General features: G+C 37.9%; 1 protein-coding gene across 3 annotated transcripts in view; it reads right to left on the reverse strand.

Annotated features, from left to right (window-relative positions):
* Positions 1 to 27,726, reverse strand: part of TTC23L (tetratricopeptide repeat domain 23 like) — a 52,210-nt gene that overhangs the window by 21,628 nt on the left and 2,856 nt on the right. For all 3 annotated transcript variants that reach the window (XM_072605878.1, XM_072605875.1, XM_072605877.1), the window contains 8 exons: positions 26,481 to 26,633; positions 24,157 to 24,346; positions 22,605 to 22,728; positions 16,268 to 16,424; positions 14,576 to 14,704; positions 13,403 to 13,580; positions 7,007 to 7,115; positions 5,555 to 5,682 (listed from right to left, as the gene is read on the reverse strand). In XM_072605878.1, coding sequence (XP_072461979.1) covers positions 5,555 to 5,682; positions 7,007 to 7,115; positions 13,403 to 13,580; positions 14,576 to 14,704; positions 16,268 to 16,424; positions 22,605 to 22,728; positions 24,157 to 24,346; positions 26,481 to 26,515 — 1,050 coding nt within the window. In that variant the 5' untranslated portion in view covers positions 26,516 to 26,633. The remainder of the gene's footprint in view (positions 1 to 5,554; positions 5,683 to 7,006; positions 7,116 to 13,402; positions 13,581 to 14,575; positions 14,705 to 16,267; positions 16,425 to 22,604; positions 22,729 to 24,156; positions 24,347 to 26,480; positions 26,634 to 27,726) is intronic.

Genomic DNA, 27,726 nt, shown 5'->3' on the forward strand with positions numbered 1-27,726 from the left:
ATTTTTATTGGAAGGTAACTGGGCAGTGAAGGGCATGGTGAAAACCAATCACCATCATTAAAAAAATAAAACTGACTATACCTTTACAGGAAATGACTTGTTAACTGATGAGGAAAGCAGATTAGAATCAGCCATCCATATGCTGTCAAAACTAATTAGAGCAAAGGCCAAAATCAAGAACATATTAGGGCAGAGAAAATTGTAAATAATTCTATAGATTCAACCTGACTTATTCAAAGCAAGCCATTAATGGAAAAAAAAAGGAAACGAAAAAGGCAAAGTTATTTATATGATTATTACTATTTCCTGTAAAAGTTTAATATTAGCAAACACTTTATCTCCTTTCCAGAGACACAAGGAAGCCAAAGGCTATATACTGTTTTAGAAAACAAACTCATTTGTAAAACAATACAAAGAATGGCAGAAAATGACAACCATATTACTTTATTAAAAAAGCAATGTCAAAACGACCAAGTACTTCATGTTGGAAGACTATATAAATACACCCAAATGAGGATCATTAATAGATGAAACCAGGAGGAAGACAAAAAATAGAAAAAAAGAAATTAGTCAATGATTTTATAAAGATCTATTTTCATTTCAGTAACAAAGAAACGATGCCATGTAGATCATAACACCTCAGTCCCCCATGTACCACAAAATACAGCTAAACTAGCATTAAAGACCAGATGAGGAAAAGTAGTTGAACCAAACCAAATAGTTAAGAGAAGCATTAATAACTAATGACATATGTGGCTACTTTTCTAATTTTCATAAAATCTTGATAAAATCATCTATATAAGTTTTCAATTCAATTCCAAAAACATTTATCAAGTAACTATGTAATTCATGCTAAGCTCTGAGGATACAAAGACTAAAAAAAAAAGATCCCTGCCGCCTTCATGGAATTTGAATTCTACTGGACTGAAAAAAGTTGGGAATAACAGATAAATAACTAAATCTCTACAATGGACCGCGTCTTTATATTCATACAGCTGATTGTATGGTGAAGAGAATACAAAACACACACTGCTGTTAAATTTTTTTGAAGGCATTTGACTTCATTTAAGGCACAATGAAGCCTTTAAAAAAGAGGATGTTATAATCATAAAAAATTCCTTGATGGGGGCCAGGGCCAAGATGGCAGAGTAGAAAGATGCACATACTCTAGCTTTTCCCCCACAGCCCATAGGATACCTGTGAAGAAAGACTCTCAACAAATTCTAGAGCAGCACAAGCCACAGAACGACAGAGTGGAAGAGATTTCCAGCCCACGGTGACCTGGAAGGCCAATGGGAAAGGTCTGTCTCACTGGACATGGAGCACAGTGCAGCCCAACCTTGGCTGCATAGTGCCAGGAGGAGGAGCAGGGCCGGAGCAGGACCAGAGCAGGCCTTGGGGGCAGATTCCCCAACAGTGGTGGTTCACAGATCCCTCAACCCACAGGCACCAAAGGCAGTTTCAAAGGTCAGTGAGAGGGCTTTTTCATGTCCCTGACAAGGGAGTAGGGTCCTCCCCTAGCCCTGGCCCCAGGTGGTAGTGGCGGCAGCTGGTGTCCATTGTTCCATTGTTGGAGCACTCAGCTTATTCCACTGGGGAATTTGAGGAGCTGGGGAAATTGAGCAGCTGATCTGAATCTCAGCCCTGAGCATGGTTCTGGGGCACAGCAAAGCTGAGAGGAATGTGGAGAGGGAATTCTACTACTCGCAGATTCTGGACAGAAAAGCTTTGAAAGCTCCCAGACCAGTGCACAGGCCCTTGATTTGGCCACCTTGGAGGAACTGAGAACTTACAGGTCCCCAGAGTATACCCTACTCTTGACAAAGGACCCAATAGTCAAGTAACTGGTGGAGAAAATGCCCCAAAAGGGAAAAAAAATAAGACTATAGAAGGTTACTTTCTTGGTGAATAGGTATTCTCTCTCATCTTTTCAGATGAGGAAGAACAATGTTTACCATCAGAGGAAGATATAAAAGTCAAGGCTTCTGCATCCAAAACCTCCAAAATAAATATGCAATGGTCCCAGGCCATGGGAGAAGTCAAAAAGGACTTTGAAAATCAAGTAAGAGAGGTGGAGAAAAAATTGGGAAGAGAAATGATACTGATGCAAGAAAATCATGAAAAGCGAGTCAGCATCTTCCTAAAGGAGACTCAAAAAAATGCTGAAGGAAATAACACCTTTAAAAAGAGGCTAACTCAATTGGCAAAAGAGGTCCAAAAAGCCAATGAGGAGAAGAATGCTTTAAAAAGCAGAATTAGCCAAATGGAAAAGAAGGTTCAAAAGCTCACTGAAGAAAACAGTTCTTTCAAAATTAGAATGGAATAGATGGAGGCTAATGACTTTATGAGAAACCAATAAATTACAAAACAAAATCAAAAGAATGAAAAAATGGAAGATAATGTGAAATATCTCATTGGAAAAACAACTGACCTGGAAAATAGATCCAGGAGAGACAATTGAAAAATTGTGGGACTACCTGAAAGCCATAATCACAAAAAGAGCCTAGACATCATCTTTCATGAAATTATCAAGGAAAACTGTCCTGGTATTCTAGAATCAGAGGGCAAAATAATGAAAGAATCCACTGATCATCTCATGAAAGAGATCCAAAAAGAGAAACTCCTAGGAATATTTTAGCCAAATTCCAGAGTTCCCAGGTCAAGGAGAAAATATTGCAAACAGCTAGAAAAAAATAATTCAAGTATTGTGGAAATCAAGATAACACAAGATCTAGCAGCTTCTACATTAAGGGATAGAAGGGCTTGGAATATGATATGCCAGAAGTCAAAGGAACTAGGATTAAAACCAAGAATTACCTACCCAGAAAAACTGAATATAATACTTCAGAGGAAAAAATAGTCATTCAATGAAATAGAGGACTTTCAAACACTCTTGATGGAAAGGCCAGAGCTGAAAAGAAAATTTGACTTTCAAACACAAGAATCAAGAGAAGCATGAAAAGGTAAACAGGAAAGAAAAATCACAAGGGACTTACTAAGGTTCAACTGTTTACACGGAAAGATAATATTTGTAACTCTTGAAACTTTTCTCAGTATCTGGGTAGTTGGAGGAATTACACACACACACACACACACACACACACACACACACATACAAGAGAGAGAGAGAGAAAGAGATAGAGACAGAGACAGAGAGCACAGAGTGAGTTGAATAGGAAGGGATCATATCTAAAAAAATAAAATTAAGGGGTGAGAGAGGAATATATTGGGAGGAGAAAGGGAAAAATGGAATGGGGCAAATTATCTCTCATGAAAGAGGCAAGAAAAAGCTTTTTCAATGGAGGGAAAAAGCGGGGAGGTGAGGGGGAAAAAGTTAAGCTTAGTTTCATCACATTTGGCTCAAGGAAGGAATAACATGCACACTCAATTTGGCATGAAAATCTATCTTACACTACAGGAAAGTAGGGGAAAAAGGGATAAGCAGGGTGGGGGAATGATGGAAGGGAGGGCAATTGGGAGAAGGGAGCAATTAGAAGAAAATACTCTTGGGGAGGGACAAGGTCAAAAAAGAGAATAGAAGAAATGGGGGGGGGCAGAATAGGATGGAAGGAAATACAGTTAGTCTTCCACAACATGACTATTGTAGAAGTCATTTACAAAACTACACATATATAGTCTATATTGAATTGCTTGCCTTCTCAGTGGGGATGGGTGGGGAGGGAAGAAGGAAGAGAAGTTTGAGCTCAAAGTTTTAGGAACAAATGTTGAGAATTGTTTTTGCATACAACTGGGAAATAAGAAATACAGGTAATGGGGTATAGAAATTTATCTTGCCATACAGGACAAGAGAGAAGATGGGGATAAGGGAAGGGAGGGGCATTAAGAGTGAGGGCAAATTGGTGGAAGGGGCAATCAGAATGCAAGGCATTTTGGGGTGGGGGGAGGAGAGAGATGAGGAGAAAATTTGGAACTCAAAATCTTATGGAAATAAATGTTGAAACCTTAAAAGAAAGAAAAAGAAAGGAAGGAAGGAAGGAAGGAAGGAAGGAAGGAAGGAAGGAAGGAAGGAAGGAAGGAAGGAAGGAAGGAAGGAAGGAAGGAAGGAAGGAAGGGGAAAAAAGGGAAATAAAATTCCTTGATAAATGCAGCCACTGATAAAATTCTTTTCAATGACCCTGTGGGTTATTACCTTCAAACAAATGCTAAGCAAGCATGTTTGCCACATCACTCAAGGATGTCTTACATTCTCCCTAATTATTAAACCTTAGTTGATAATCTCATTAAAAGCTTAAAAGTCAAAATTTTAAAGACTGTCCATGGAATTTTTAAATATATATATGTGAAGATCATGTGACACTTATTACAAATTATAGTCTCACTATTTCCTGTCAAGATTTTAATGAGTAACAGAAAAAGAGGCACCTTACTGCCTTTTACCCATAGAACAGTAGCAAGGATACTCTTCTAAGTCTACAATTCTCTTGTATACCTGAATAAGATCTTGTAGAACCTCTATAAGCCATGTTATGCTATTATCTCCACCTGATATTAAAGGCTCACTGTAGCGCATGATTTTTGCCCTGGATAGGATTTAGAGAAAACTTGCAAAATACCATCTTACAGTAGAGGCTGTCATCTCCACTTAAAAAAGAACCCTGAAGAAGGTGGAGAAGGATTTACTGGAAAGAAAAAGTGGATATAAGGATTTTGTTCATAATACTAAATGCTTCCCCACTAATCTATTGCTTCTAGCTCAGACAATAAATGTGGGGTAGATCTTTGGTGTCACTTCCCTTTCTATGCCTCTCTCCTATCTCCTTGTCATTTTCTCTACTCTGTCTTCCAGTACAAGCTTCTGTCTTCCAATGCAAGCTGCCTTCTAGCTTTCCCAGTCAGACCTGCCCTGACTTGCCAGAATCACTCCACTGAGAAATTACTTAGACCTCCTTCTTCTTTTACTGGCCTCATCCCTCAATCCAAGTGTCCTTTTGCCCTTCTCTTGGGACAGATGATCTCTAAGATTGTGGTTGGGAGAGATGCAGAGATTTAAGGAAGATGGAGATGACTAATAGTCTGAATCAACTCTCCTAGAGATATTTGCATTTTAAAAGAGAAAACCCACTTAACCCCACCCCCCCAAATAAGGATAAGTTTTTAAGGTTGATTTCAGCAGATATTTTTGAGCAAAGAGAAACTACCTAGCATCCCTCAGATTACGTGACCCAGAAAACACTGTCTGAATGATAGGAAGAACTCCAGCCTTGGACTGGAGACCACAGTTCTGGTTCTGATAGTAAACAGCTGTATGTGACCTGGAGTGAGTCTTTCAGTCTCCTTTGGCCTCAGTTTCCTCCTCTGTAAAATGATGGGGGTGAGGTTGGTCCAGATGACCCTTAAGGTCTCTTCCAGCTCTACAACTCTAGGTTATTAAATGCATTGCTATAGCCTAAGTGGATAATAGTGATAAATAATTAAAAGGGTTCTCCCCACCACTACCACCACCACCACTTCCCTTCCAGCTGTAAGATTCCAAGACCCTAGTAAGAGTAAATCCTAGGAAGATCAAGGCCTATAACTGCTCTTTCAAAATTACCTGTTTTTCTCCAATTTGGAGAAGCCATTTGCTGAATTCCTCAGTGGCACACATTGTATGATAGTTATCTGGGCCCAGTGCAGCTTGGTATGCCTTGAGGCTGCTTGTAAAATACAGCTCAGCAGCACCTGAAAAGAAATGGAGCAATTGTTTAGGCAGATTTCAGTCAAGGTTTCATGAAAGCATGACATCAGATTTTTGCTACAAAGAAAACTGGTACACGAGGATTCTCATGACCCAGTGGTCCATCACAGCACTGGTATACGGAATTCTTAAATATTAGGAGTTTAATCCTTTAAAAGAAAAGTTAACTTTGAGTGGTAAAGGTATTAAACTATTGTCTAGGATTATTGTAAAAGGACAATTCTGGCTTCAGTTTAGACCTAAAATTAAATTACCCCCCAAATTTTCATTATATGAAGAGTTGAAATTAGCCAACTCTACAGACATGAACTTTTAAAAAAATTTTCTAGACACAAATACCCACTATTCACGAATACTATAATAAGTTCCACAGAATAATAAAAGACAGTGAACATAACACAAATATAAGTTTACATAGTTAGTGTATATAACTGTGAATGCATCAAAATGAAGGAAAAAAGAGCAGATTCACTGGAAAACTTTATTCAGTGACTTTCGAAGGGTGAAACATTTATTTTACCCTCCCCATCCTCAAGTATGTCTACTAAGATAAATAACAGCAAAAATACAGAGATGTCTTTTCCATTGACTTAAAAACCACATTCTTCACAAAGTCTAATATCTTATTTTTTAAAAAATACAAACCCAGATGGAGTTTAGCTATGATACTATTTCCTGTTGGTCTGAGGAACCAAGGAAAAGCAAACACTTTGGATTAGTTTACAGTGTAGGGGTAGAGAAGACAGTATTTTTAATTTTGGTCACCAAACTCCTTGATCTACTCCCCCTCTCCAATATAAAATTCAGAGGTGTGCAGAACTAAATTATCTCCCATTGACAATCTGATTATTTTGGTGAATGTTGCTGAATGCCTAAGGAAATAAAAAGACTAGAAATCAAATATTTAGAATATGCATGGAGTAATCAATACCTAAGGTGATTTTTCACTCCTATAGAATGTTTTGTTTGTAACATATGCATTACCAAATGCACTTGTATGTCCAAAGAAGACATAGAACTTACAGTTTCAGCAACATAAGATTGATAATAATTTTGTTCAAGTTCTAGATTTAAGGATTTTAAAAATAAGCTTAAATTCAACTACTTACAGCTTTCCTTCTTATATGATCCAATTTCCTTGGAAAATGTTGTGTGCCCTTAATCGACTTTAAATATTCTCTGTAACCAAATGTAATGTGCACATGCTTATAAGGAGCTTTTCCAAAAGGTAAGTACTGTCCTCTTACTTTAATGGATGTACTATATTTGGGAAATTGTGCTAAATATAAACCCATCTCACCTACATACCCCTATGTTGTGGCTCTCCAGATGTGGCATAAGCTTTAGCTAGCAAGAAACCTGTCTTAGCAGCCTCAGCACTGAGTTCTTTGTATGAAGCCACGCAGATAGAGTGAGCCTGGAATAAAAAATAAAGATATTAACTAATTAGCTCAAAGAAAACACCCAAGTAATGAGTTTCCATGTTATTTTTTGAATTATAACAAAATTTGGAAGAAGAATATAGTGTAGACTTTTAGCTTAACTGAAGAATTAAAGAAAAAGGTAAATCTTCTAATTCATTCCCACCAAAAGAGAAAAGCCCCCTAAGACTATTATAGTTAGCAAAAATATCACAACAATCTCTCCATTCCCTGAATTCCAATTGTGCTCATTGCCACATGACTTCTCTGTGTTTCTAAGTTTTCTGCAAATAGCCCTAAGTCCCCAATGTTCCCACAACAGTAGGGGATAAGTTCCCTGCTCAACATTTCTCAATGTTCTCTAGCTATTCCATGTACTTGTTTTATAGTCTAGTTAGTCTACAGACACCTTTAGTCTATAAACACCTTAAGACCACTTCCTGTATTTATCCCTCACAAAGCCTAATGATAATAAGCAGTCAAGCAACCAATTATCTGGCCTCAGATACTAGCTGTGTGACCCTAGGCAAGTCACTTAACTGTTTGCCTCGGTTTCCTCATCTGTAAAATGAGCTAGAGAAGGAAATAGCAAACCACTCCGGTATCTCTGTCAAGAAAACCCTAAATGGGGGTGTGGAACCAAGATAGCAAAGTAACAGCACACACTTTTTAGAGCACTGCCCCCAAGCCCAGCCAACTACCTGTAAAAAACAGCTCTAAACAAATTCTGAAGCTACAGAACCCACAGAATGATGGAGTGAAGCAAATCTCCAGCCCAAGACAGCCTGGAGGGGCAAAGTCAAGATGGCAGAGTAAAAAGATGGACCAGTAGAACCTCCCACACATAGCCCATAAAATACCTGTAAAAAATGACTCTAAACAAATTCTAGAGCAGCAGAAGCCACAAAACAACAGAGTAAAAGAGGTTTCCAGCCCAAGACAGCCTGGAAGGCCAACAGGAAAGATATATTGCACCAGGAGCAGTGCAGCCCAGAGTGGACAGCAGGGACAGGACCTGGAGCAAGCTACAGGGAGCCACTAGCAGCAGCAGTTCCCAGAATGCTCAACCCACAAATGCCATAGACAGCTTCAAAGGTCAGTGAGAAAGCTCCTTCACCCAGGAGAAGGGGACATGGTCCAGACCACCAGCAGCAGCCAGGGCAGAGGCAGCATCCATTTTTGGAGCCCTCTGCCTAAAGCCCTAGGGGGAATGAGCTGCTGATCTGAATCTTACCCCTGTGTGCGGACCTAGGGTAAGGAGGAGAGCCTCAGCCCTGGGTTGAGGAGGAGCACTGGTGTGGTGGAGCTGGAGGTCATTGTGAAGTGGGAATTCTACTCTCAGATTCTGGGCAGAAAAGTTTTTGGTTGCTCTCAGACCAGTACACAGGCCAGGAGTAAACTACTCTCCCTTTAATGTGCCACGTTGGAGGAACTGAGAACTTACAGGTCCCCAGAGCATACCCTACTACTCTTGACAAAGGACTCAAAAGTCAAGTAACTGACTGAGAAAATGCCCAAAAAAGGGGGAAAAAACAAGACAATAGAAGGTTACTTTCTTGGTGAGCAGGTATCTTCTTCTATCCATTCAGATGAGGAAGAACAATGTATATCATCAGAGGAAATCAAGGCTTCTGCATCCAAAACCTCCAAAATAAATATACAATGGTCTTAGGCCATGGAAGAGCTCAAAAAGGATTTTGAAAATCAAGTAAGAGAGGTGGAGGAAAAATTGGGAAGAGAAATGAAAGCAATACAAGACAATCACGAAAAGCAAGTCAACATCTTGATAAAGGAGATCCAAAAAAGTGCTGAAGAAAATAATACTTTTAAAAATAGGCTAACTAAATTGGCAAAAGAGGTCCAAAAAGCCAATGAAGAGAAGACTGCTTTAAAAATCAGGATTAGCCAAATGGAAAAGGAGGTTCAAAAATTCACTGAAGAAAATAGTTCTTTCAAAATTAGAATGGAACAGATGGAGGCTAATGACTTTATGAGAAACCAAGAAATCACAAAACAAAACCCAAAGAATGAAAAAATGGTAGATAATATGAAATATCTCATTGAAAAAACAACTGACCTGGAAAACAGATCCAGGAGAGACAATCTAAAAGTTATGTGACTACCTGAAAGTCATGATCAAAAAAGAGCCTAGACATCATCTTTCATGAAATTATCAAGACAAACTGCCCTGATATTTTAGAACCACAGGGCAAAATAAATATTGAAAGAATTCACTGATCACCTCCTGACAGAGATCCAAAAAGAGAAACTCCTAGGAACATTGTGGCCAAATTCCTGAGTTCCCAGGTCAAGGAGAAAATATTGCAAGCAGCTAGAAAGAAACAATTTGAGTATTGTGGAAATACAATCAGGATAACACAAGATCTAGCAGCTTCTACATTAAGGAATCAAAGGGCTTGGAATATGATATTTCAGAAGTCAAAGGAACTAGGATTAAAATCAGGAATCACCTACCTAGAAAAACCGAGTAGAATGCTTCAGGGGAAAAAAATGGTCATTCAGTGAAATAGAGGACTTTCTTGATGAAAAGACCAGAACTGAATAGAAAATTTGACTTTCAAACCAAGACAGCCTGGAAGGTCACCAGCAAGTGTATATCACGCCACATTGGAAGCAGAACACAGTCCAACGTGGGCCATGCCAACACAGACAAGACTTGAGCAGGCCTTGGGGGTGACTGAATCTCTCACACTTGTGGCAGTTTCCAGATTTCAGGACCCCAAAACACTGAAGACAAATTGTAAGGTCAGTGGAAAAAGCCTGTGGGACAACCACTGTGAGAGAGTGGAGTGGTCAGGCCCCAGCCCCAGGGTGGCAGAGGGAGAAGGGGGCAGAAGTGCCCCCAGCAGCCACAGTAGCAGCAAGTACAGACAGCGACTGTTTCTGGAGTTCTAGGCCCACAGATGGTGGGGGAATGGAGAGGCTGACAGTACACCTCCCCATCTGCACTGGAAGCAGAATTCTACCTTGACAAAGAGCTCAAGAGTCAAGTAAATGGCTGAGGAGATAAGCAAAAACTGAAAAAAGAATCAGACTGTATAGAATCTTACTCTGGTTCTAAGGAAGACCAAAACATGCAAACAGAAGACAACAAAGTCAAAGCTCCTCCATCCAAAACCTCCAAGAAAAATATGAATTGGTCTCAGGCCATGGAAGAGCTCAAAAAAGATTTTGAAAATGAAGTAAGAGAAATAGAGCAAAAACTGGGAAGAGAAATGAGAGTGATGCAAGAAAATTATGAAAAATGAGTCATTTACTTGCTAAAAGAGATCCAAAAAAATGCTGAAGAAAATAACACTGTAAAAAAATAGAGTAACCTGAAAGATAAAAAAGATCCAAAAAGCCAATGAAGAGAAGAATGCCCTAAAAAGCAGAATTGGTCACATGTAAAAGGAGGTCCAAAAGCTCATTGAAGAAAATAATTGCTTAAAGATTAGGATGGAGAAGATGGAAGCTAATGACTTTATGAAAAATCATGAAATTATAAAACAAAACCAAAGGAATGAAAAAATAGAAGACAATGTGAAATATCTCACTGGAAAAACAACTGACCTGGAAAATAGATCCAGGAGAGACAATTTAAAAATTATGAGACTACCTAAAAGTCATGATCAAAAAAAGACCCTAGACATCATCTTTCAAGAAATTATCAAGGAAAAATGCCCTGATATTCTAGAACCAGAGGGTAAAATAAAATAAAAAATAAATTCTGGACAATCACCTCCTGAAAGAGATCCCCAAAAGAAAACTCCTAGGAATATTGTAGCCAAATTCCAAAATTCCCAGGTCAAGGAGAGAATATTGCAAGCAGTCAGAAAGAAACAATTCAAGTATTGTGAAAATACAATCAGGATAACACAAGATCTAGCAGCTTCTATATTAAGGGACTGAAGGGTTTGGAATATGATATTCCAGAGGTCAAAGGAGCTAGGATTAAAACCAAGAATCATTTGCCCAGCAAAATGAGTACAATATGTCAGGGGGAAAAATGGTCATTCAATGAAATAGATGACTTTTAAGCATTCTTGATGAAAAGACCAGAGTTGAATAGAAAATTTCATTTTCAAACACATGAATCAAGAGAAGCATGAAAAGGTAAACAGGAAAGAGAAATCATAAAGGACTTACTAAAGTTGAACTGTTTAGATTCTTATATGGAAAGATAATATTTATAACTCTTGAGACTTTTCTCAGTTCTAGGGTAGTTGGAGGGATTATATACATATAGACAGAGGGCACAGGGTGAGCTGAATAGGAAGGGATGATATCTAAAAAAATAAAATTAAGAGGTAAGAGAGAAAGGGAAAAATAGAATGGGGCAAATTATCTCTCACATAAAAGAGGTAAGGAAAAGCTTTTTCAATGGAAGGAAAGAGAGGGGAGGTGAGAGGGGAAAAGTGAACCTTATTCTCATCACATTTGGCTTAAGGAGGGAATAACATGCATACTCAATTTGCTATGAAAATCTATCTTACAGCACAGGAAAGTAGGGGAGAAAGGGAGAAGAAGAGGTTTGGGGGATGACAGAAGTGAGGGCAAATGGGACGAGGGCATAATTAGAAATAAATACTTTTGAGGAGGGATAGGGTCAAAAGACAGAATAGAATAAATGGGGGGCAGGATAGGATGGAAAAAATATAGTTAATCATTCACAACATGACTGTTATGGAAGTCTTTTGCATAACTACACAAGTATAACATATACTTATATAGAATTGTTTGCCTTCTCAGTGGGGATGGGTGGGGGAGGGAGGAAAGGAGAGAAGTTAGAACTCAAAGTTTTAAAACCAAATGTTAAAAATTGTTTTACATGCAACTGGGAAGTAATATATACAAGCAATGGGGTACAGAAATCTATCTTGCCCTCCAAGAAAATACAGGGGGGAATGGGGATAAGAGAAGGGAGGGGTGTGATAGAAGGGAGGGCAGATTGGGGAGAAGAGATCATCAGAATGCATGCTGTCTTGGGGTGGGTGGAGGGGAGAGATGGGGAGAAAATTTGGAACTCAAAATCTTGTGGAAATGAATGTTGAAAACTAAAAATAAATAAATAAATTAGGGGAAAAAAAGAAAACCCTAAATGGAGTCATGAAAAGTTGGATGTGACTGAAACAACTCAAAAACAACATAGAAACTCCCTATCCCTCTTAAGAGTACTGGAGAATCTGGGGGAAAGGTTAAATTTAAGCTACCTTACCCTCCAAGCAGTGAATATATAAAAGTTCCCTCAACTTTTCTCATGGGGAAGTTTATTGGTTTCCCTGGAATATGGTCAAATTAGTTAACTCTAGATAAAATACTTGTCATCATATTCTTATATCTAGAAATGTAACTAGACATGAGGATTAAAGGTCAAGGGATAGAACCACCCCAAATTATCATGACTTTGCATTATAAAAGTTTTCTATTTGCTATACACTTAAATTCAGTTGTTACCAATTTTTCTTGTTTTTGGGAAGGTACAAACTTGCCTTCTAGCTACCTGGAGACAACAGAATGTAACAGAAACTTCTGTTTCTTATTAGAGAGGAGAAAACATGGTATAATGGAAGGGGGAAAGAAATAAACATTTATATAAAACCTACTATGTGCTATGGGCAGCTGGGTGGCTCAGTGGATAGAGCACAGTGCCTGAAATCAGAAAGACCAGAGTTCAAATTTGACCTCTGACTCTTACTAGCTATGTGACCCTGGGCAAGTCATTTAACCTCTACCTTAATCTGCTGGAAAAGGAAATGGCAAACCACCCTGCATCTTTACCAAGAAAACTCCACAGGGTCATGAAGAGTCAGACATGACCAAATAACATGTGTGTGCCATGTACTTTTACAAATATCTCATTTGGAGCTATGATTCCAGAATCATGAGACCTGAATTAAATCCTGCCTCTGACACCACCTATGTACTCTTGGGCAAATCATTTAACTTCCCTTGGCCTTGATTTGTTCATCCGTAAAATGATGGGTTCTGCCTAAATAGCACCTGACATCTTTTGTATCTCCAAAATCAATGACCCTACAATTAAACTGAATCTAGTCAGATCACATTTCTACACTGTTTCATTCTCAAACCATCCACTCCATTCAGTTAATCAAAGAGAAAATGATGGAAGGATCCCCTGGCAGGTTTGAGACTTCAATCAAATGATCAGAACAGAAAGGATTATACTCGGTGCTCCTCTGCAGGTCTCAAGCTTCCTTAGCCTTGTAGCTATGAAGGCCAAGTAGTAAAAAGAACCTAGGGTTGTAACCAATTCACTTACCTGCAGCAAGTGTTCAATGGCTCGGTCATGGTTTTTTCTGAGCTGTTCAACCTGTGCAGCTTCCTGATACAAGCTGATCAGTTCTGATGTGGAATCACCCTTGGAAGAGATAACATGGGTGATTGCCTTTTCAAAGTAATTCACAGACAAGTTCAGTCGGTGAAGTTGTAAAGCAGCTCTGCCCGGAAAATAGAGAGGGAAGACATATGCCACAAATGAAGAAGCTCCATTGGAAGTAACGTCTCTTATAATCCACATTTGTCCAGAGCTCATGGCCTCTGACACAGACCCACCAGAGAGAATAAGGAAAGGCTCAGAGTTGCTTACAGAGGTACAATTACCATTGACCTCATGACGCAGAAGCTTCATTGCTCAACTCCTTGGTGTACTCTGGGCCTTAGATCTTAGTCGATCCAAACCACAGCATTTCCCCCAGCATAACATAAATAATCTATATAAAGTGGGAACCACCCAGTCAAGGAGCCTTTCTAGGCTACACTGCTCTACTTAGCCATGAAGAAGTCTCAAGGGGCTCTCACAATGTAACTGTCCCATTCAATTCAATGCCTATTTATTTATTCATTGGCACATATTTATTAACTTTTACTAATGTGTAGGGCACTACCCTAGTCACTGAGACTTAAAATAATCCCAGTGCTCAAGGAGTTTACCCTCTTCAAAATAGCTAATTATAAGAGCCTAGCTTAAATTGAATAGTAATGTATGTTAGCTTCCATCTTCATTAACTACATTGGATAGGGAGTTGGGTGGGGGAGTGTATCTAGGAATAGTATAGTGGAAAGGCCACTACAATTACAGGACCCAAGTTCAAATCTTGCCTTTGTCCTTTTGAAGCTATATGACCCTGGCCAATGATCTCTTTGGACCTCAGAGCATAAAGATAAGCTGGTCCAATTGTAACCTATAAAGTCGCTTAGAGTTCTAAATCATTTGACCATAATAATGTTCTTTCTTCATCTACTAGCACTGAGTTAACAACAAAAGTGAAAGGTAATTAAGAAAAAGGTCTGTTCCAAATAAGTCTAGGTTACTGTTTTTTCTTAATTTATCCTAGGGATGTTCTGTTTTTACTCCACAAGGATAAAATGGAATGATTATGCACAATATAACCCCCATCAAAAAACCCTAAATTTTCGTAAATCAAGAGTTTACCTGCCCAAAGCAATTATGAGGTCTTTCTCAGAGACTTTTAAGTCTCTAACTGCGGCCCTATCATGACATTCCCACAGCTCCTCCATGCTCTTCTCAGACTTCTGGAGATTGCAATAAGCTTCCTTGCCAGTGCAACAGTTGAGGAAAACTAGAAAACTAAAAACAAAATCCCACCACATTTGAGAAGCAAACAAAATGCTTCAGTTGTCTGTTGGGTCCACAAGGCAAGCCTTGAAAATGACCATTTCCCAGGCTGACACACTCTAAGAGAAAAAATCCTTAGCAGGCAAATGCATTGAGCTTCCTTTGATGGCTACTTAAAATGGGCATATTAGCAAGTAGGAGCTTAGAGGAGTGAAAGGAAACCATAAACTTTTAGGGAAATATTCACTTATGTTTTCTTTAGAGGATTGCATTGTATACTGATAATTGTTCATTATTGCAAACTAGTTTCTATGAACTATTAAGGAAAGGGATCTAAAGTTGGTAAATAAAATCCTTACAGATTCTAAGTAAGCTCTGGTAAAAAAAAAAAAAGTCTAACTTCTGTCAAATAATTTTAATATTTTGGGGGGTAGAGATGATAAAGGAAAAAAATCTTCCCCCAACTCCCAAATATCTTCATTTTTTTCTGCCCTTTAAAGATCCTGTGATGAGGGTATCATAGAAAGTTGCACATCTCATGGGAGTACAGTTGCTTACATTATGTGTGCTTGGAATTATGACCTGGGGAAAGGAGCAAATAGTGGTAAAAAGAGTACAGGAAGTCAGGGTAACAAAATTCAGGATTATCTTAGATGTTTCATGTCCCCAACAAGTGTTAAAGTGACAATAAATAGTGGTTCCAATCACAGGCACTTGGAAGAGAGAGGCAGGAATTTTACCTTGAGTATAAGTAGATTTGTGTCCACTTCATTTTAAACTCCGGCTTCAAAGTACAAAAAGTATATAGGCTTGTATGTGTGTGTGTGTGTGTGTGTGTGTGTGTGTGTGTGTGTGTGTGTACACACACATATATTTATATATATTTATAAATTATATGCCTGTACATTATTATAACTTCAGCTTATTTCAATACTTGGTTTTGATGTATCATAGCTGAAAAAATACCATATGCCTATACATTATTCTAACTTCAGTTTATTTCAGTACTTGTGTGTGTGTGTGTGTGTATATATATATATAAGTACATATGTATACACATACACACACATACATATATATATACATATATATACACACATATCATCATGACAAGATTCCTTTAAATGACCCACCTCCCAAATCAATCCTTCCTAACCTAGCATCCGAGCTAGTTTTGATTCCATGTGGGGCTCTATGATGGGGTAGGACAGCAAGGGAGACCCAAAGGACATTCAATCAAATATACTTGGGAAGGACTTATCATGGTAACAACCCGACACAAAGCTGTTAACTTGGTGACTGGATCATAATTCTAATGATTCTGGAATAGAGAAAGAAATGGAGGAATTGAGGAAAGTTGAGGTCTTGGATCAGGACCAGAATGCTTTGGGATTCAAACTGCCATCATCATGTTTCCTTATCCTCCTCTGGATCTGCAGTTCTCGAAGGAACAAGTGAAAGTAAAATCCTCTTAGAAGTAACATGATTGATTTGATGGTATATCCTCCAGTTGATTTTCTAAGTACACTTCTAGAACTGAAAGGATATTGGTTCTGCATGAGGTCTGACATTCCCAAAGTATAGTATAATGTGACCAATGTGCCAAGAATCTCCTTCTTATCCATATCTGAGATTGCTGAGCCCTTCCAGGTCAGTAAGGAATTCTTTGCTGATTCAGCATGCTGCTTGGCCTGAGCAGGGAGTTCTAGGATAGGGGTAGGGGAGAGAAAACAAGGGAAAGAAGAGAAAACCAGTCTTCAATAAAAAAAAATCCATTTGAGAGCAAGAGAGGAGCTACAGTAACAGTAAGGCACAAAGCAGTAGTCAACTCTTTTGATTATGTATAATTATTAGTAAACATTTTTTGAGAGACTCCCCCAATGTAGCATATTTATAAATTATATGCCTGTACATTATTCTAACTTCAGTTTATTTCAATACTTGGTTTTGATGTATCATACCTGAAAAAATACCATATGCCTATACCTTATTCTAACTTCAGTTTATTTCAATACTTGGTTTTGACATATCATAGCTGAAACAAATACCTCACAAAGATAAGTAGCTCCAAACAGAAATATGTTGTTAGTGGTGATTATTAAATTATTAAGTCATGATACTCACATTTCAGTCTTGCCTAGGAATTATGCAAGTGTTGCTTGTTGAAATGTGGCTAGCAAATTTCCAACTTCCCTGATGTCAATCAACTATTCTTATAAACTAACCTGAAAATGCTCCATTTTATATTTTTAACATAATGGTTTAAAACCCATTGCAGTTCTTCATTTGGAAAATTTTTAAGCGAGTCAGAAAATTCTTTTTCCAAGTTTTTGGACAACAAAATCATCTAACAATGGAAACATTTTCAAACTTCATTTTTCAAAATGCTCTCTCCATACCATGAGTTTCTTTTTTTTAAAAATCAGTTACATCCTCAGTCATTAATAAAATTTCACCTATGTCTGATAATCCTTGATATACAGGGAACTAACTCATATATGTAACACCAAAAATGTTCTCTCCTCCCTCACCCCATTGAAATAAATTCTATCTTTTGGTGCTTGTATGAGAAGTCTAGGCATAATGTAAAATACAATAACAGCAACAATATTCCTAAAGGATCATATCAGTGATGACATTCTTATTAGAAATTAAATCAGAAGGCAAAAGAAAGTTGTGGCCAACCATGTCACTGTCCTCCTCGAGCAGCCTCGCTGGCATCCCATTGCTTTCAAACCCTTTAAGATCAAACACAAACTCCTCGTTTAGGACCTTGACCATCTGACTCCAATCTATCTTTCCATCCCAATTTCATATTATTCCTTTTAAGGCACTCTTTGCTCTAGTTGAACTGGCCTTCTAGCTGTTCCACACACACAACTTTCAATTTTCTGCCTTCATGACTTTTGCTGGACTGTATCTCATGCCTAGAACCCTCTTCTTCCTAGTCCTTCAAGTCTCAATGCAGCTGCTACTTCCTACATAAGACTCTCTTTATCCTACCATATTACCCCTCCATCAAAATTTTGCATTTTGAATTTGTTTCTTTGAGCAGATGTGCATTAACCCCAAGAGAATGTAAGCTTCTTGAGGTCAGGGACTGTTTCATTTTTGTCTTTGTATCCTAGTGCCTAGCACAGTGCTTTGAATATTTGTTTAAGAAGTGCTTGTATATAAGTGAACGTATGAATAAATGAATGAGAACGTAGACAAATTCTATGAAAAATTTGATAAATCCCTTCAAATCATCAACATATGCTTTAATAATAATATACTTTGGTATAAATAATTATGGAGTTTATAAGCAATAATTTTTTTTCAGGATGAGGATTAGAAAGTATTGGACAAGTAAAGCAATAAAAAAATTTCTCAAAAAAAAACCAAACCTTGGTTATATCTTAAGAGCCATAAAATTACTGATACCCTATGTGGGAGTCATTTCCAAATCAATCTGTGTACAGATAGTCAGATTCTCAACTTAATAGAGAAAAGATTAAAATCATTTTTTTAAAAGGAAAGAATATAAATGTGAAGAAATGGCATGCAATTAAATTAACTTTAATTTGACCAACTTAAACAAGTTTGACTCTAAAAAATGGGAAATGTCTAAAAGAATTGATAACACAATGTTATCAATGTTAAATCTGTCGCCACAATGAGACCAAGAAACCCTAGAAACTGTCTTAGCCAGAAAACATATGGTCTCTTTACCAAGCAGATAGCCATGGCAGCCAAGGGCTACAACACAAGTTTAAAATATAAACTCACTTACAAAATTTTTTATTGGGTCGTGGTAGATGATTGTAAGCCATAACCCATTTTATAAGTGAGAAGCAAAGGAAAGAGAAATAAGATGACAGAAAATGTGGTGACAGGCATTTACTAGAAGCCAGTTCATATGGAACGTATTTAAGGATAAAATTGGAAGGACGATAAGTAGATGAAAGTGAGTGATAATCATACCCACTCCAGTGAGATCTTAGATCCAGTGAAATATCAAAGTTGTGCTTATCTCTTTTCAAGTGCCCAGGCAACAAGCATTAGATTAGGTGTCTAGCCTGATACACAGAATCTGCAGAGTATATATACTTCTAAATTCTTGCTTCCCTCCTTCAGATAGACATTTCATTTCTTATATATCATATTGTATGTTTACTTCAGAGAGAAATAAGGGACCAATGACTGGAAGCTACAGGGAGGCAGATTTCAGCTTCATATGAGGAAGAACTTTCCAACAATTATTATTGTACAAAAATGGAATAAGTGAGCATACTTCATAAGGCAGTGGACTATCCATGACAGATGATGTTAAGTAGAGGTTGGATGACCACTCACTGGGGAGGCTGGGAGAGGATTCAGGGGGTGGACTGGAAAGTATTTTCCAGCTTTGAGATTCTATAATTCCTCAATTACATTTTTCATGCTTTCATGTTAAACCAAAGAGAATGTGAGTTTCATTCAGGCAGGGACCATTTCTTATGCTCCTGTGTGTTGCTCACTCAGCAAGCAAAAGGTTGTAAATGCTGCCTGTCATTTTCAAATTTTCTCTCTCAAATTTCACTCAATGGAGGGGAATGGAAGCAGTACAACCCTAGATGGCAGCATTGTCTCGCAAGTTCATGGTTTATTCATTTTTGAGGGTTAAAAAATTTATTCAAATATATCAATGAAATTAAGCTTGCCTTTCCCCTCTCCATCTTTTCCTGTTTTCCTTCTCTTCCCACTTCATCAGCCTCTTCCAATGGCTGGGGGTGGAGGGAAGGACTGTAAAAAATCCTCAGAAGAACTCATAAATACTCATGAATATATGCAACACATTTGTTGCAAAGGGAAAAGAAAATTCTGTTCTGGGTGACCCTCCCACCAAAGAAGTGGACTGAAGCTTCTGCTCCACTCTGTGTCATCCTCACCACTAAATAGTGGGCACATTCCAGTTGAGTATGGAGTAGTGGAAAATGCCCTGATCTTTAGTGTCAAAGACTCTTGGGTTCCTCACCAAAATATCATTATTTCTCTTAGTGTTGTCAACTCATATTTTGAGGTGTCGTGCTGTATTTTCAACTAAAGTCATTCCCTGAATTCACCTTATACTTTGGTTCATCAATTACTTTTCTCTTGCTTCTTCACTTTCCCCCTGACCACTGGAGTCTTTCTATCGATTTCTACAGACAAGTGTGTCTCTCTCATCTCTAGAAAGCTTTCTGCTGCCTCATTTAATCCTTCTGGACAGCTACATAGTGCAGTAGATAGAGTGCTGGACCTGGAGTCAGGAAAACTCATCTTCCTGAGTTCAAATCCAGCTTCAGACACTTACTATGTGACCCTGGACAAGTTACTTAACCTTGTTTGCCTCAGTTTCCTCATCTGTAAAATGATCGGCAGAAGGCAATGGCAAACAACTCTAGGATCTTTGCCAAGAAAATCCAAATGGGGTTACAAAGAGCTGGACATGACTGAACAACAAATCCCTTCAGCTTCCCTCCTTTTCACAGTTAAATTTACTGAATGAGTGGTGGATACTCATTGTTTTTACTTCTTCACAATAAAGTCTCTCCTCGACCACCTGTGGTCTGACTTCCAAACCTATAATGTTATTGAAACTCTTCTTTTGAAAATCATCAGAAATCCCCTAAATCACTAAGCCCAGTGATCTTTGATCAGTCCTCATCTTCCTTGAGTTATCTGTAACTTTGCAACAAATGTGTTTTACCACCTTCTTCTAAGAACTCTTTCTCTTCCCTTGCTTTCTCTGCCTCCATTGTCCTGGTTCTCTATACTTCTGTCTATTCCCTTTCTGTCTCATCACTAGGTTCTTTTCCTCCTGTTAGCTGATAAATATGCATATTCGCCAAGGTTCCTAATTCTTTCATGGTTCTGAAGAGTGCTTGTTTCAAAAGCCTTGGTGAGACTTCTGAAATAGTCTGCTAATTATTAGCTTATAAGCTAACATGAATTTACAACAATAATCTTCTTTAATAATTAGAATTAATAATAACAGGGATAACTCCTGGATGAAAATCTTTGTTGATATTTCATTGAAAATGCCTTCTATTTGCTCTTCTTCTTTATTCTCATTTCCACCACCCTAATAATACAAGCCACCAACACCTCACAGTTAGATAACTCTGACATGATTCTGGTGGGTCTCTCTGAACCTCAACTCTCCTCCCTTTAATTCATCTAACATTCTTGAAGGTTTCCATGAGCTCTTACTGCCAGTGTCCTGTGACTTCTGACCCATCTAGCCCATCACACTAGGAAAGGCTTAGAAGTTTTTGTCTAGGATGCAGTTAATCTTGTGACATAATCAGTATCCTCTGTGGCTAAGAACTCGGGCAGTTTATGCAGCCCAGCACACAAGAATTCACAAGAACACACAATATAAAGAAAGTTACATAAACAGAGACAAAACACAGATAAAAAACACAGTCACCTAGGAACACCAAACTCCTACATCTGAACTACTCCCTTCAAACAAATGACAAATTGTTAAAGCTGGAAGGAGCCTTAGACATTCCTTAGCCCAGGACAGAATCCTGAGAGACAGCAAAGGATAAAGACAGGGCAATCAAATAGATAAGAAGAAAACCAAGAGAAAATGGTATTCCAAAACCCTAGAGAGAAGAGAGCTTTAAGGAGAAAGTGATCAATAGTGTCCAAGGCTGTGGAGAGGTCAAGGAGAATGAGGATTGAGAAAACACTATTGAATTTGGCAAGTAAGAGATCATTATTAACTTTGGAGAGAGCATTTTTACTGGAATGGTGAGGTCAAAAATTGAACTGTAAGGGGTTAAGAAGAGAGTGGGAGGAGAGAAAGTGGATGCACCAATTGTAGATGAAATTTTTAGGCTGTTTAGCTACAAAGGACAGAAGAAGAAGAAAAGGATGATAGACTTAGAAGGATCAAATGATGGTAGGGGAAATGTGTTTGTAAGCAGTAGGAAATGAGTCAATAGACAGGGAAAGATGGAAAATAAGAGGGGGCAATCTGGTGGAGGAAACAAGATGACATAGGATGACTTGATCAGATAAAAGGATAAGTCTTGGTAAGGAGTAAGGCCACTTCATTATGTGATATAAGTATGAAGGAGGAGAGACTAACAGAAGGTACTTGAGTGATGGGAGATGAGAAAGAGCGGAGAAGAAGTAGTGAATGGCTTTGATTTTTTTCTACAAAAAATGAGGCAAGGTTCTTACAGCTGATAGAGTGAGGGACAGGAAGCCATGGGAGGCTTGAGAAGGAATGAAAAAGTTTGGAAGAGTTGCTGTGGAGAAGGAGATAGCAAATTGCTAAAGGAAGTATATTAGGATTGCCTAGCAGCAATGAGAAAGTCCAGTTGAGATTACATAATGTAAATCTGTAGTGGACTCCATCAGAATGGTTGTGCGATTTGCTCCACCTTCATTCAGCATGTATGCAGGAGTGAAGGTGATGAATGATGGGATTGAGCCAAAGCTGAGATTTGACTGGACTCGTCTGAGTGTTTCTTTAGTTTCAAGCCTAAATTCATGTCTTATAAACTTTAGTATTGGGATCCTTGAACTTCCCTCTCACAACCCCTAACAAAGACTGAAATTCCACCTCTCAAATCATGTATCTACCTACCTACTGTCATTCTTCCCTGCTGCCAGCTGCCACTTGGTTCAAACCTCTGCTGTTGACAAATCTGCAAGGCTATGACCACCTACCCAAATGTACACTTATGGCAGGAGCTCTCCAACACCATATAAATGGACTCCTTCCTATTATTTCCTTCTGAGCCCTTCTATGATTTCCTGGCCTGTCTTTGAGGGTCTGGATCAGCCTGATCTCCAGGTCTTAGCCATCTCCATTCTGACCCACCTTGCTGCTGACTAAACTCCAGTAATGATAGTGAGTACCTACCTCTCAGGGTCAGGTATCCATAAGCCAGGTTAGTTAATGCTTGGGCATATCTCCAGTGTTCAGTTCCAAAAACAATTCGGGAAAATGTAACACAGCGAATCAGTTCCTGGTTTGCCTGGAAGTTCTGAAAATAGCAAATAAGAAACTATAATGTTTATTGTAAAAAGGAAAATTTCCTAGTGGCCTTCTCATTTCAGTAATGCATGGCAACATTCAACTTAAATCTCTTCTTTACTAGTAACTGGGTGAGTGAGGACAAGGTGAAAAGCTTTTTGCCCCTGTGAGCAAACAGAAGCACCCCTTCAATCCGATGGATTCATGACTTTAGCAGAAATTAAGTGGACTAAATATATGGTCATATGTTGACTATACCAATAGATACTTCTGTGCCTTGGTATTCTAGAAGCAGCTCAGGGCTAGGAGTCTTCCGACTCCTTGGTATATGTAGGCTGACCTAAACCATTCTGCACGAAAGTCATGTTGTGATTTTCTCTGCCTCAACTACCAATACTGCTTAACAGGGAAAGATGACCTCTGTTTTCCCTGGTATAACACTAACCCATTTAGTAGCAAATTAAACAGAAGGCTAGGAAAAGCCCTTTCAGCTGAAGTGACTAAAAGCTCATATGAAATAAAAATAAAGTGACTTGCAATCCATCCTAAATTCCAATTTTTGCACGGGTAATATTTTACCTTAAAAAGACAAAAATTATACCTATGAAAAAATGGTTACTTGTCTAACTCTGGAAATTTCTTCTAACTCCAAATTATGAACTCTTAGAAGATAAAGCCAAGGAAAAGAACAGTACTCTTCCCCTACCTTGAGAGGACTTATTTGTTGTCGATACTTGACCAAGAAAGTACATTGAGATAGTGCAAGGTAATGTAAAAAGTGATGAATGAATGGAAAAATCTAGATTCAAATGCTAGCCCCACTACTTCCATCCTTAGTCACTTTGACCCTCTGGATCTCAGTTTTCTCATCTGCAAAATGGGTGAATTGACTTAGATGATCTCTAAGGTCTTATCCAGCTCTAAATCTATGTTTCCATGAAAACGTCTCTGATTAAGTAAAGCCTGTCCCAGATAAGGCTCACCCTTACCATCTGATAGCCCATTTTATTCTGCTTGCTCTCCTGAAATTTGAGAGCTTACTTATCTCACCTAACAAGATCTGGTTGTTCTCCTTCTTTGCTTTGACTTCTAGGTTTCTAGACCACTGGTCCCCTAGTGCTCCAAAGTAACTAAAGGAAATTTCATTCCCAGCACTGCCCATCGAGGACCCAGACCTCTGTCCTCTTCTTTCCTACTGGTTCTGGCCTCTTGGCCTAACCTGACCTTGTTACCATTTATGATCAATATGAACAACTAAAATAAAATAAAACTAAAAAGAAAAAAAGAACCCAAAATTCGTTTTTTCGTTTGGTAATGGGGAATACAAACATTCTTGGTAGTTCTATACCATGAACCCATTAAATCAACTATGAAAACAACTAAAAATAATTGTATAATGTAAATGAAAAGCTAATAAGACTTGTTTTTGCTTTTTTACCTTTTTTGCCTTAATCAGCGACTCAGCCTTTCTCTGTGATTTGTTTAATTTCTCTTTCGGAATAGACATGTAATCTGCGTTCCTTGCTACTTTGTCAATTTCATTTTCTTTGTCTTCACTGTCTCCAAATTCATCGCTAGGATTTGATTCACTCCTCTGCTCAGCAACCAGTGTCCTGGTTTCCTTTTCCCTAATGATAACATATAGCACATTTCTGGGAGATGTTGATTCAGAATTTAGCTCTTATATATAAATAGGATTGTTTAAACTGAAGAGCACAGCATTTCATAGTAAGTAGAGCTATTTAGCCACATGAAGTCTAACTGAAGGAAGTAAATATTTTAGATAATGAAGAATGCATTAATATTTATTATCTATGTGACCTTGAGCAAATTATTTCCCTTCTCTGGCCATAGTTCCCCATGAGCAATTGTAGGTGATTTCTAAAACTCCTTCCAACTTTAAGTTCTATCATCTTATGAAAAACTAAGAAAGATCTAGATATAGCAAAAACTGGGGAAATGAAAGACAGGCCTACCCTTCTCAAGCAGGGGTCCGGTAGAGAGTCAGACATTTGGTCTAAATCATTTAAATAATCATATAATTCATTTGCTTTGGCAGTATGAGATAAGGTCCTAAAGAAATACTGAGGAAAAATTCATTTTGAAGCAGTGGCCAAATTATTAAAAAATCTTCATAAATTGATTCAACAAGGGGTCCTGACATTTTCTTCACCTAAACCAGGGGTTTTTAAAATGATGATGTCAACACAAGATCTTTAGGTGATCTGCACTTCTTTTCTTGAATAAAAAGTCATTTACTTGTCATATATGGCAAAAATAAAACAGTTGAAATGGTGTCTCAACCATAAAATATCATGTTTTTCTATTAATTGGGGTCAGGTTTGTTAAGAGTTAGGAAGCAGGAATTTAAATGGAATAAGGGGACCCATGAGTCGCAAAACTTTTGAAAACTTCCATGCATAAAAAAGTTCTGCACTGTAATAGGAGGGAGGGCACAAATATTATCCATTGATTAAGTGGGGACCCTCTAGTAGACTAATATGGAAAGAAAAAAGAGAATTCAGATCCGGAGGTTGGAAGAGATGCTAAGAATTCAAAACATACTTTTAGAACCCTTAATCTGAAGGAAAGTGGTAGGTAGTTTTATAGAAAATAATCAGATGAAATAAGAGAGGAGGACCTGGATATTTTATAGCAGATTGTTGAGTTATGCTCAGTGATCATTAGAAGAGCATAGGATGACAGGGAAATACTATAGGACCAGACAAAGGCAAATATCCCAATAGTCTATAAAGGGAAGTGAGTAAAGTCTATAAATTATAGGCAAAGAAACTTGACTTCAATGCCTGCTAAAATTATATGATGTATTAGAAAAGATATGGCTAGTTAACATCTTGAAAGGAAAACAGTTATCATAAAGAACCACCATGGCTTCATTGGGCATAAATAGATCATGCCACATTAACGTTATTTCACAGTATAACTCAAAGATCAGGATATGGTTCCCCTGGATTTCAGCAAAGCATCTGATTTCAGCAAAACATATTATTCTTGTGGAGAGGTGTGGGCTAGATAATGGGCTGGTAGGTAGCTCTGGAAATGGTTGAATGATCAGAGCCAAGGAGTCATTTAAAGTTTGTCAGCTTGGAGGAAGGTCTCTAATGGTCCAAAGAATCTTCTCATGGCCTTATTTTGTTTAACTAGGTTCTTAGAGGACAATCAGTACATAGTCAAACATCTGGCCCTCAGGCCACTTGCAGCCTATGACACTCCTGAGTGTGTGTCAAAACAGATTAAAATGTAATTAGTAAATATTTAAACAAAACAAATAAAAATACAAAAAAGCATAAATATTAATATTAGCACTTTTCTAAGTCAATATGCAATCTGTACAGTTTAGCGGCCCCATTTCTATTTGAGCTTTGTCACCATTGATCTAGTCTATACTCCCTTATCCCCTCAATTTATAGATGAGGGAACTAAGACTCCAAGGGGATTGAAGTGATTTGTCCAAAGGTCACATAGGTAGCAAGAATCAGAAGTCACCTTTGATCCCAGGGCCTCCTGACTCCAGAGTCAGTATTCTTCCCATTGTACTATGCTGGCTCAGGATATAAATAGTGCGAAGAAAATTTGATTCTTCCATTGTAGTTTTCACTTGAGTCACAAATTCCAGACACCTGGACCAAAACTTTAATGCTTTGCTGGTGCCAGTGGGGGTTCATTAGGTAGAATAAAGATACAGAAGAGCTACAGATATTATATAATACATCTATTACTGTTTTTAAAAAAAACTCTCACCAAAGATTCTTCATGATTGGGAGGTCCCATTCCATGTCTCCTGAATTACTGCAGGCTACAAAGTTCAGTTCTGCTTACTTGCAGAAACAGGAGTTCCAGGTTGTGTTGCTGACCTCAGTAGGGATATTGATAGGACAAGATTTCATCTTCTTTCTACAGAGAAGCACAACTGACTAAAATAAAGTTCTGGTTATGAGATGTGCAGGAGCTTCCTCTTTTCTCTTGCCATTGATTGTAGATCGATTATCAGTTAAATGAGAGATTTCATAAAAAACACAGTGCAGCTCCACACAGAGAGTTTTATATATATACAGACACATATGTATATATATACACACACACGTATATATAAATATGTATATGCATATATGTATGTACATATGTATGTATGTATATGGATATATAACATTATCATTATATAAAACTATGTAATTGCATATATTGCCATAGCTATATATCCTATATAACTATAACTATGTGACTACCATTATATAATACATAAATATAATTATGACTATAGACCTATAATTATATACATACATTTTTTCATGGTTACTTCTTTTGGGAGGGCACAAAATTAAAAAGGCCAATAGCACAATTTTTAAATTAAAACTAAATTTCCCATTTTGAATTAATATCCTATCATGATTTTTGCCTTATTCATAGCCACCCCAGTTCATATTGCTTTCTGTTTTAAAGCCCAGCACACTTACAGCTCATGAATCAACCAGCCATTTCACTCGCTGATGTTAGGACTGTGGGAGGAAAGACTATATAAAATTGAAATAGATAAATATAAGGCTATTATAAAATTGAAATAGTTAAATATGACCATTCTTCATTTTTTCTGTGGCTAACTATCCAGTTGAACAGGGAGAAGAACTACAAACTCAAAAGGACTTGAGGTCATTTTCCTCTGAGTCAGAAAGAAATAGAGTGACTTGGCCAGGGTCATATAGAGATAGCAGTTAGAACTTCATCGTCTTTATTTCACTAGTAGATGAGAAACGTTAATGGAAGTGAAACTCATCAGTCTATTTTCCCATTTGTTAGAAACTCTGCTGGATACAATTCAAATGCATGGCTAAAAATAAGGTTTGAACACTGCTCTGTAAAGAGGTGGATGTGGGATGTGGCATCTACCCTGTCAGATTTAGTCACTGTGTCTACTTTGGCTTATTTAGTGGGACTGAGCAAGGGAAACTGGGCACATGTATTCTAGTCTCTCTTTGGGACCTGTGCTTCA

The sequence above is a fragment of the Notamacropus eugenii genome, chromosome 4 (genome assembly GCF_028372415.1).
Source record: "Notamacropus eugenii isolate mMacEug1 chromosome 4, mMacEug1.pri_v2, whole genome shotgun sequence".
In the NCBI taxonomy this organism is placed as follows: Eukaryota; Metazoa; Chordata; class Mammalia; order Diprotodontia; family Macropodidae; genus Notamacropus; species Notamacropus eugenii.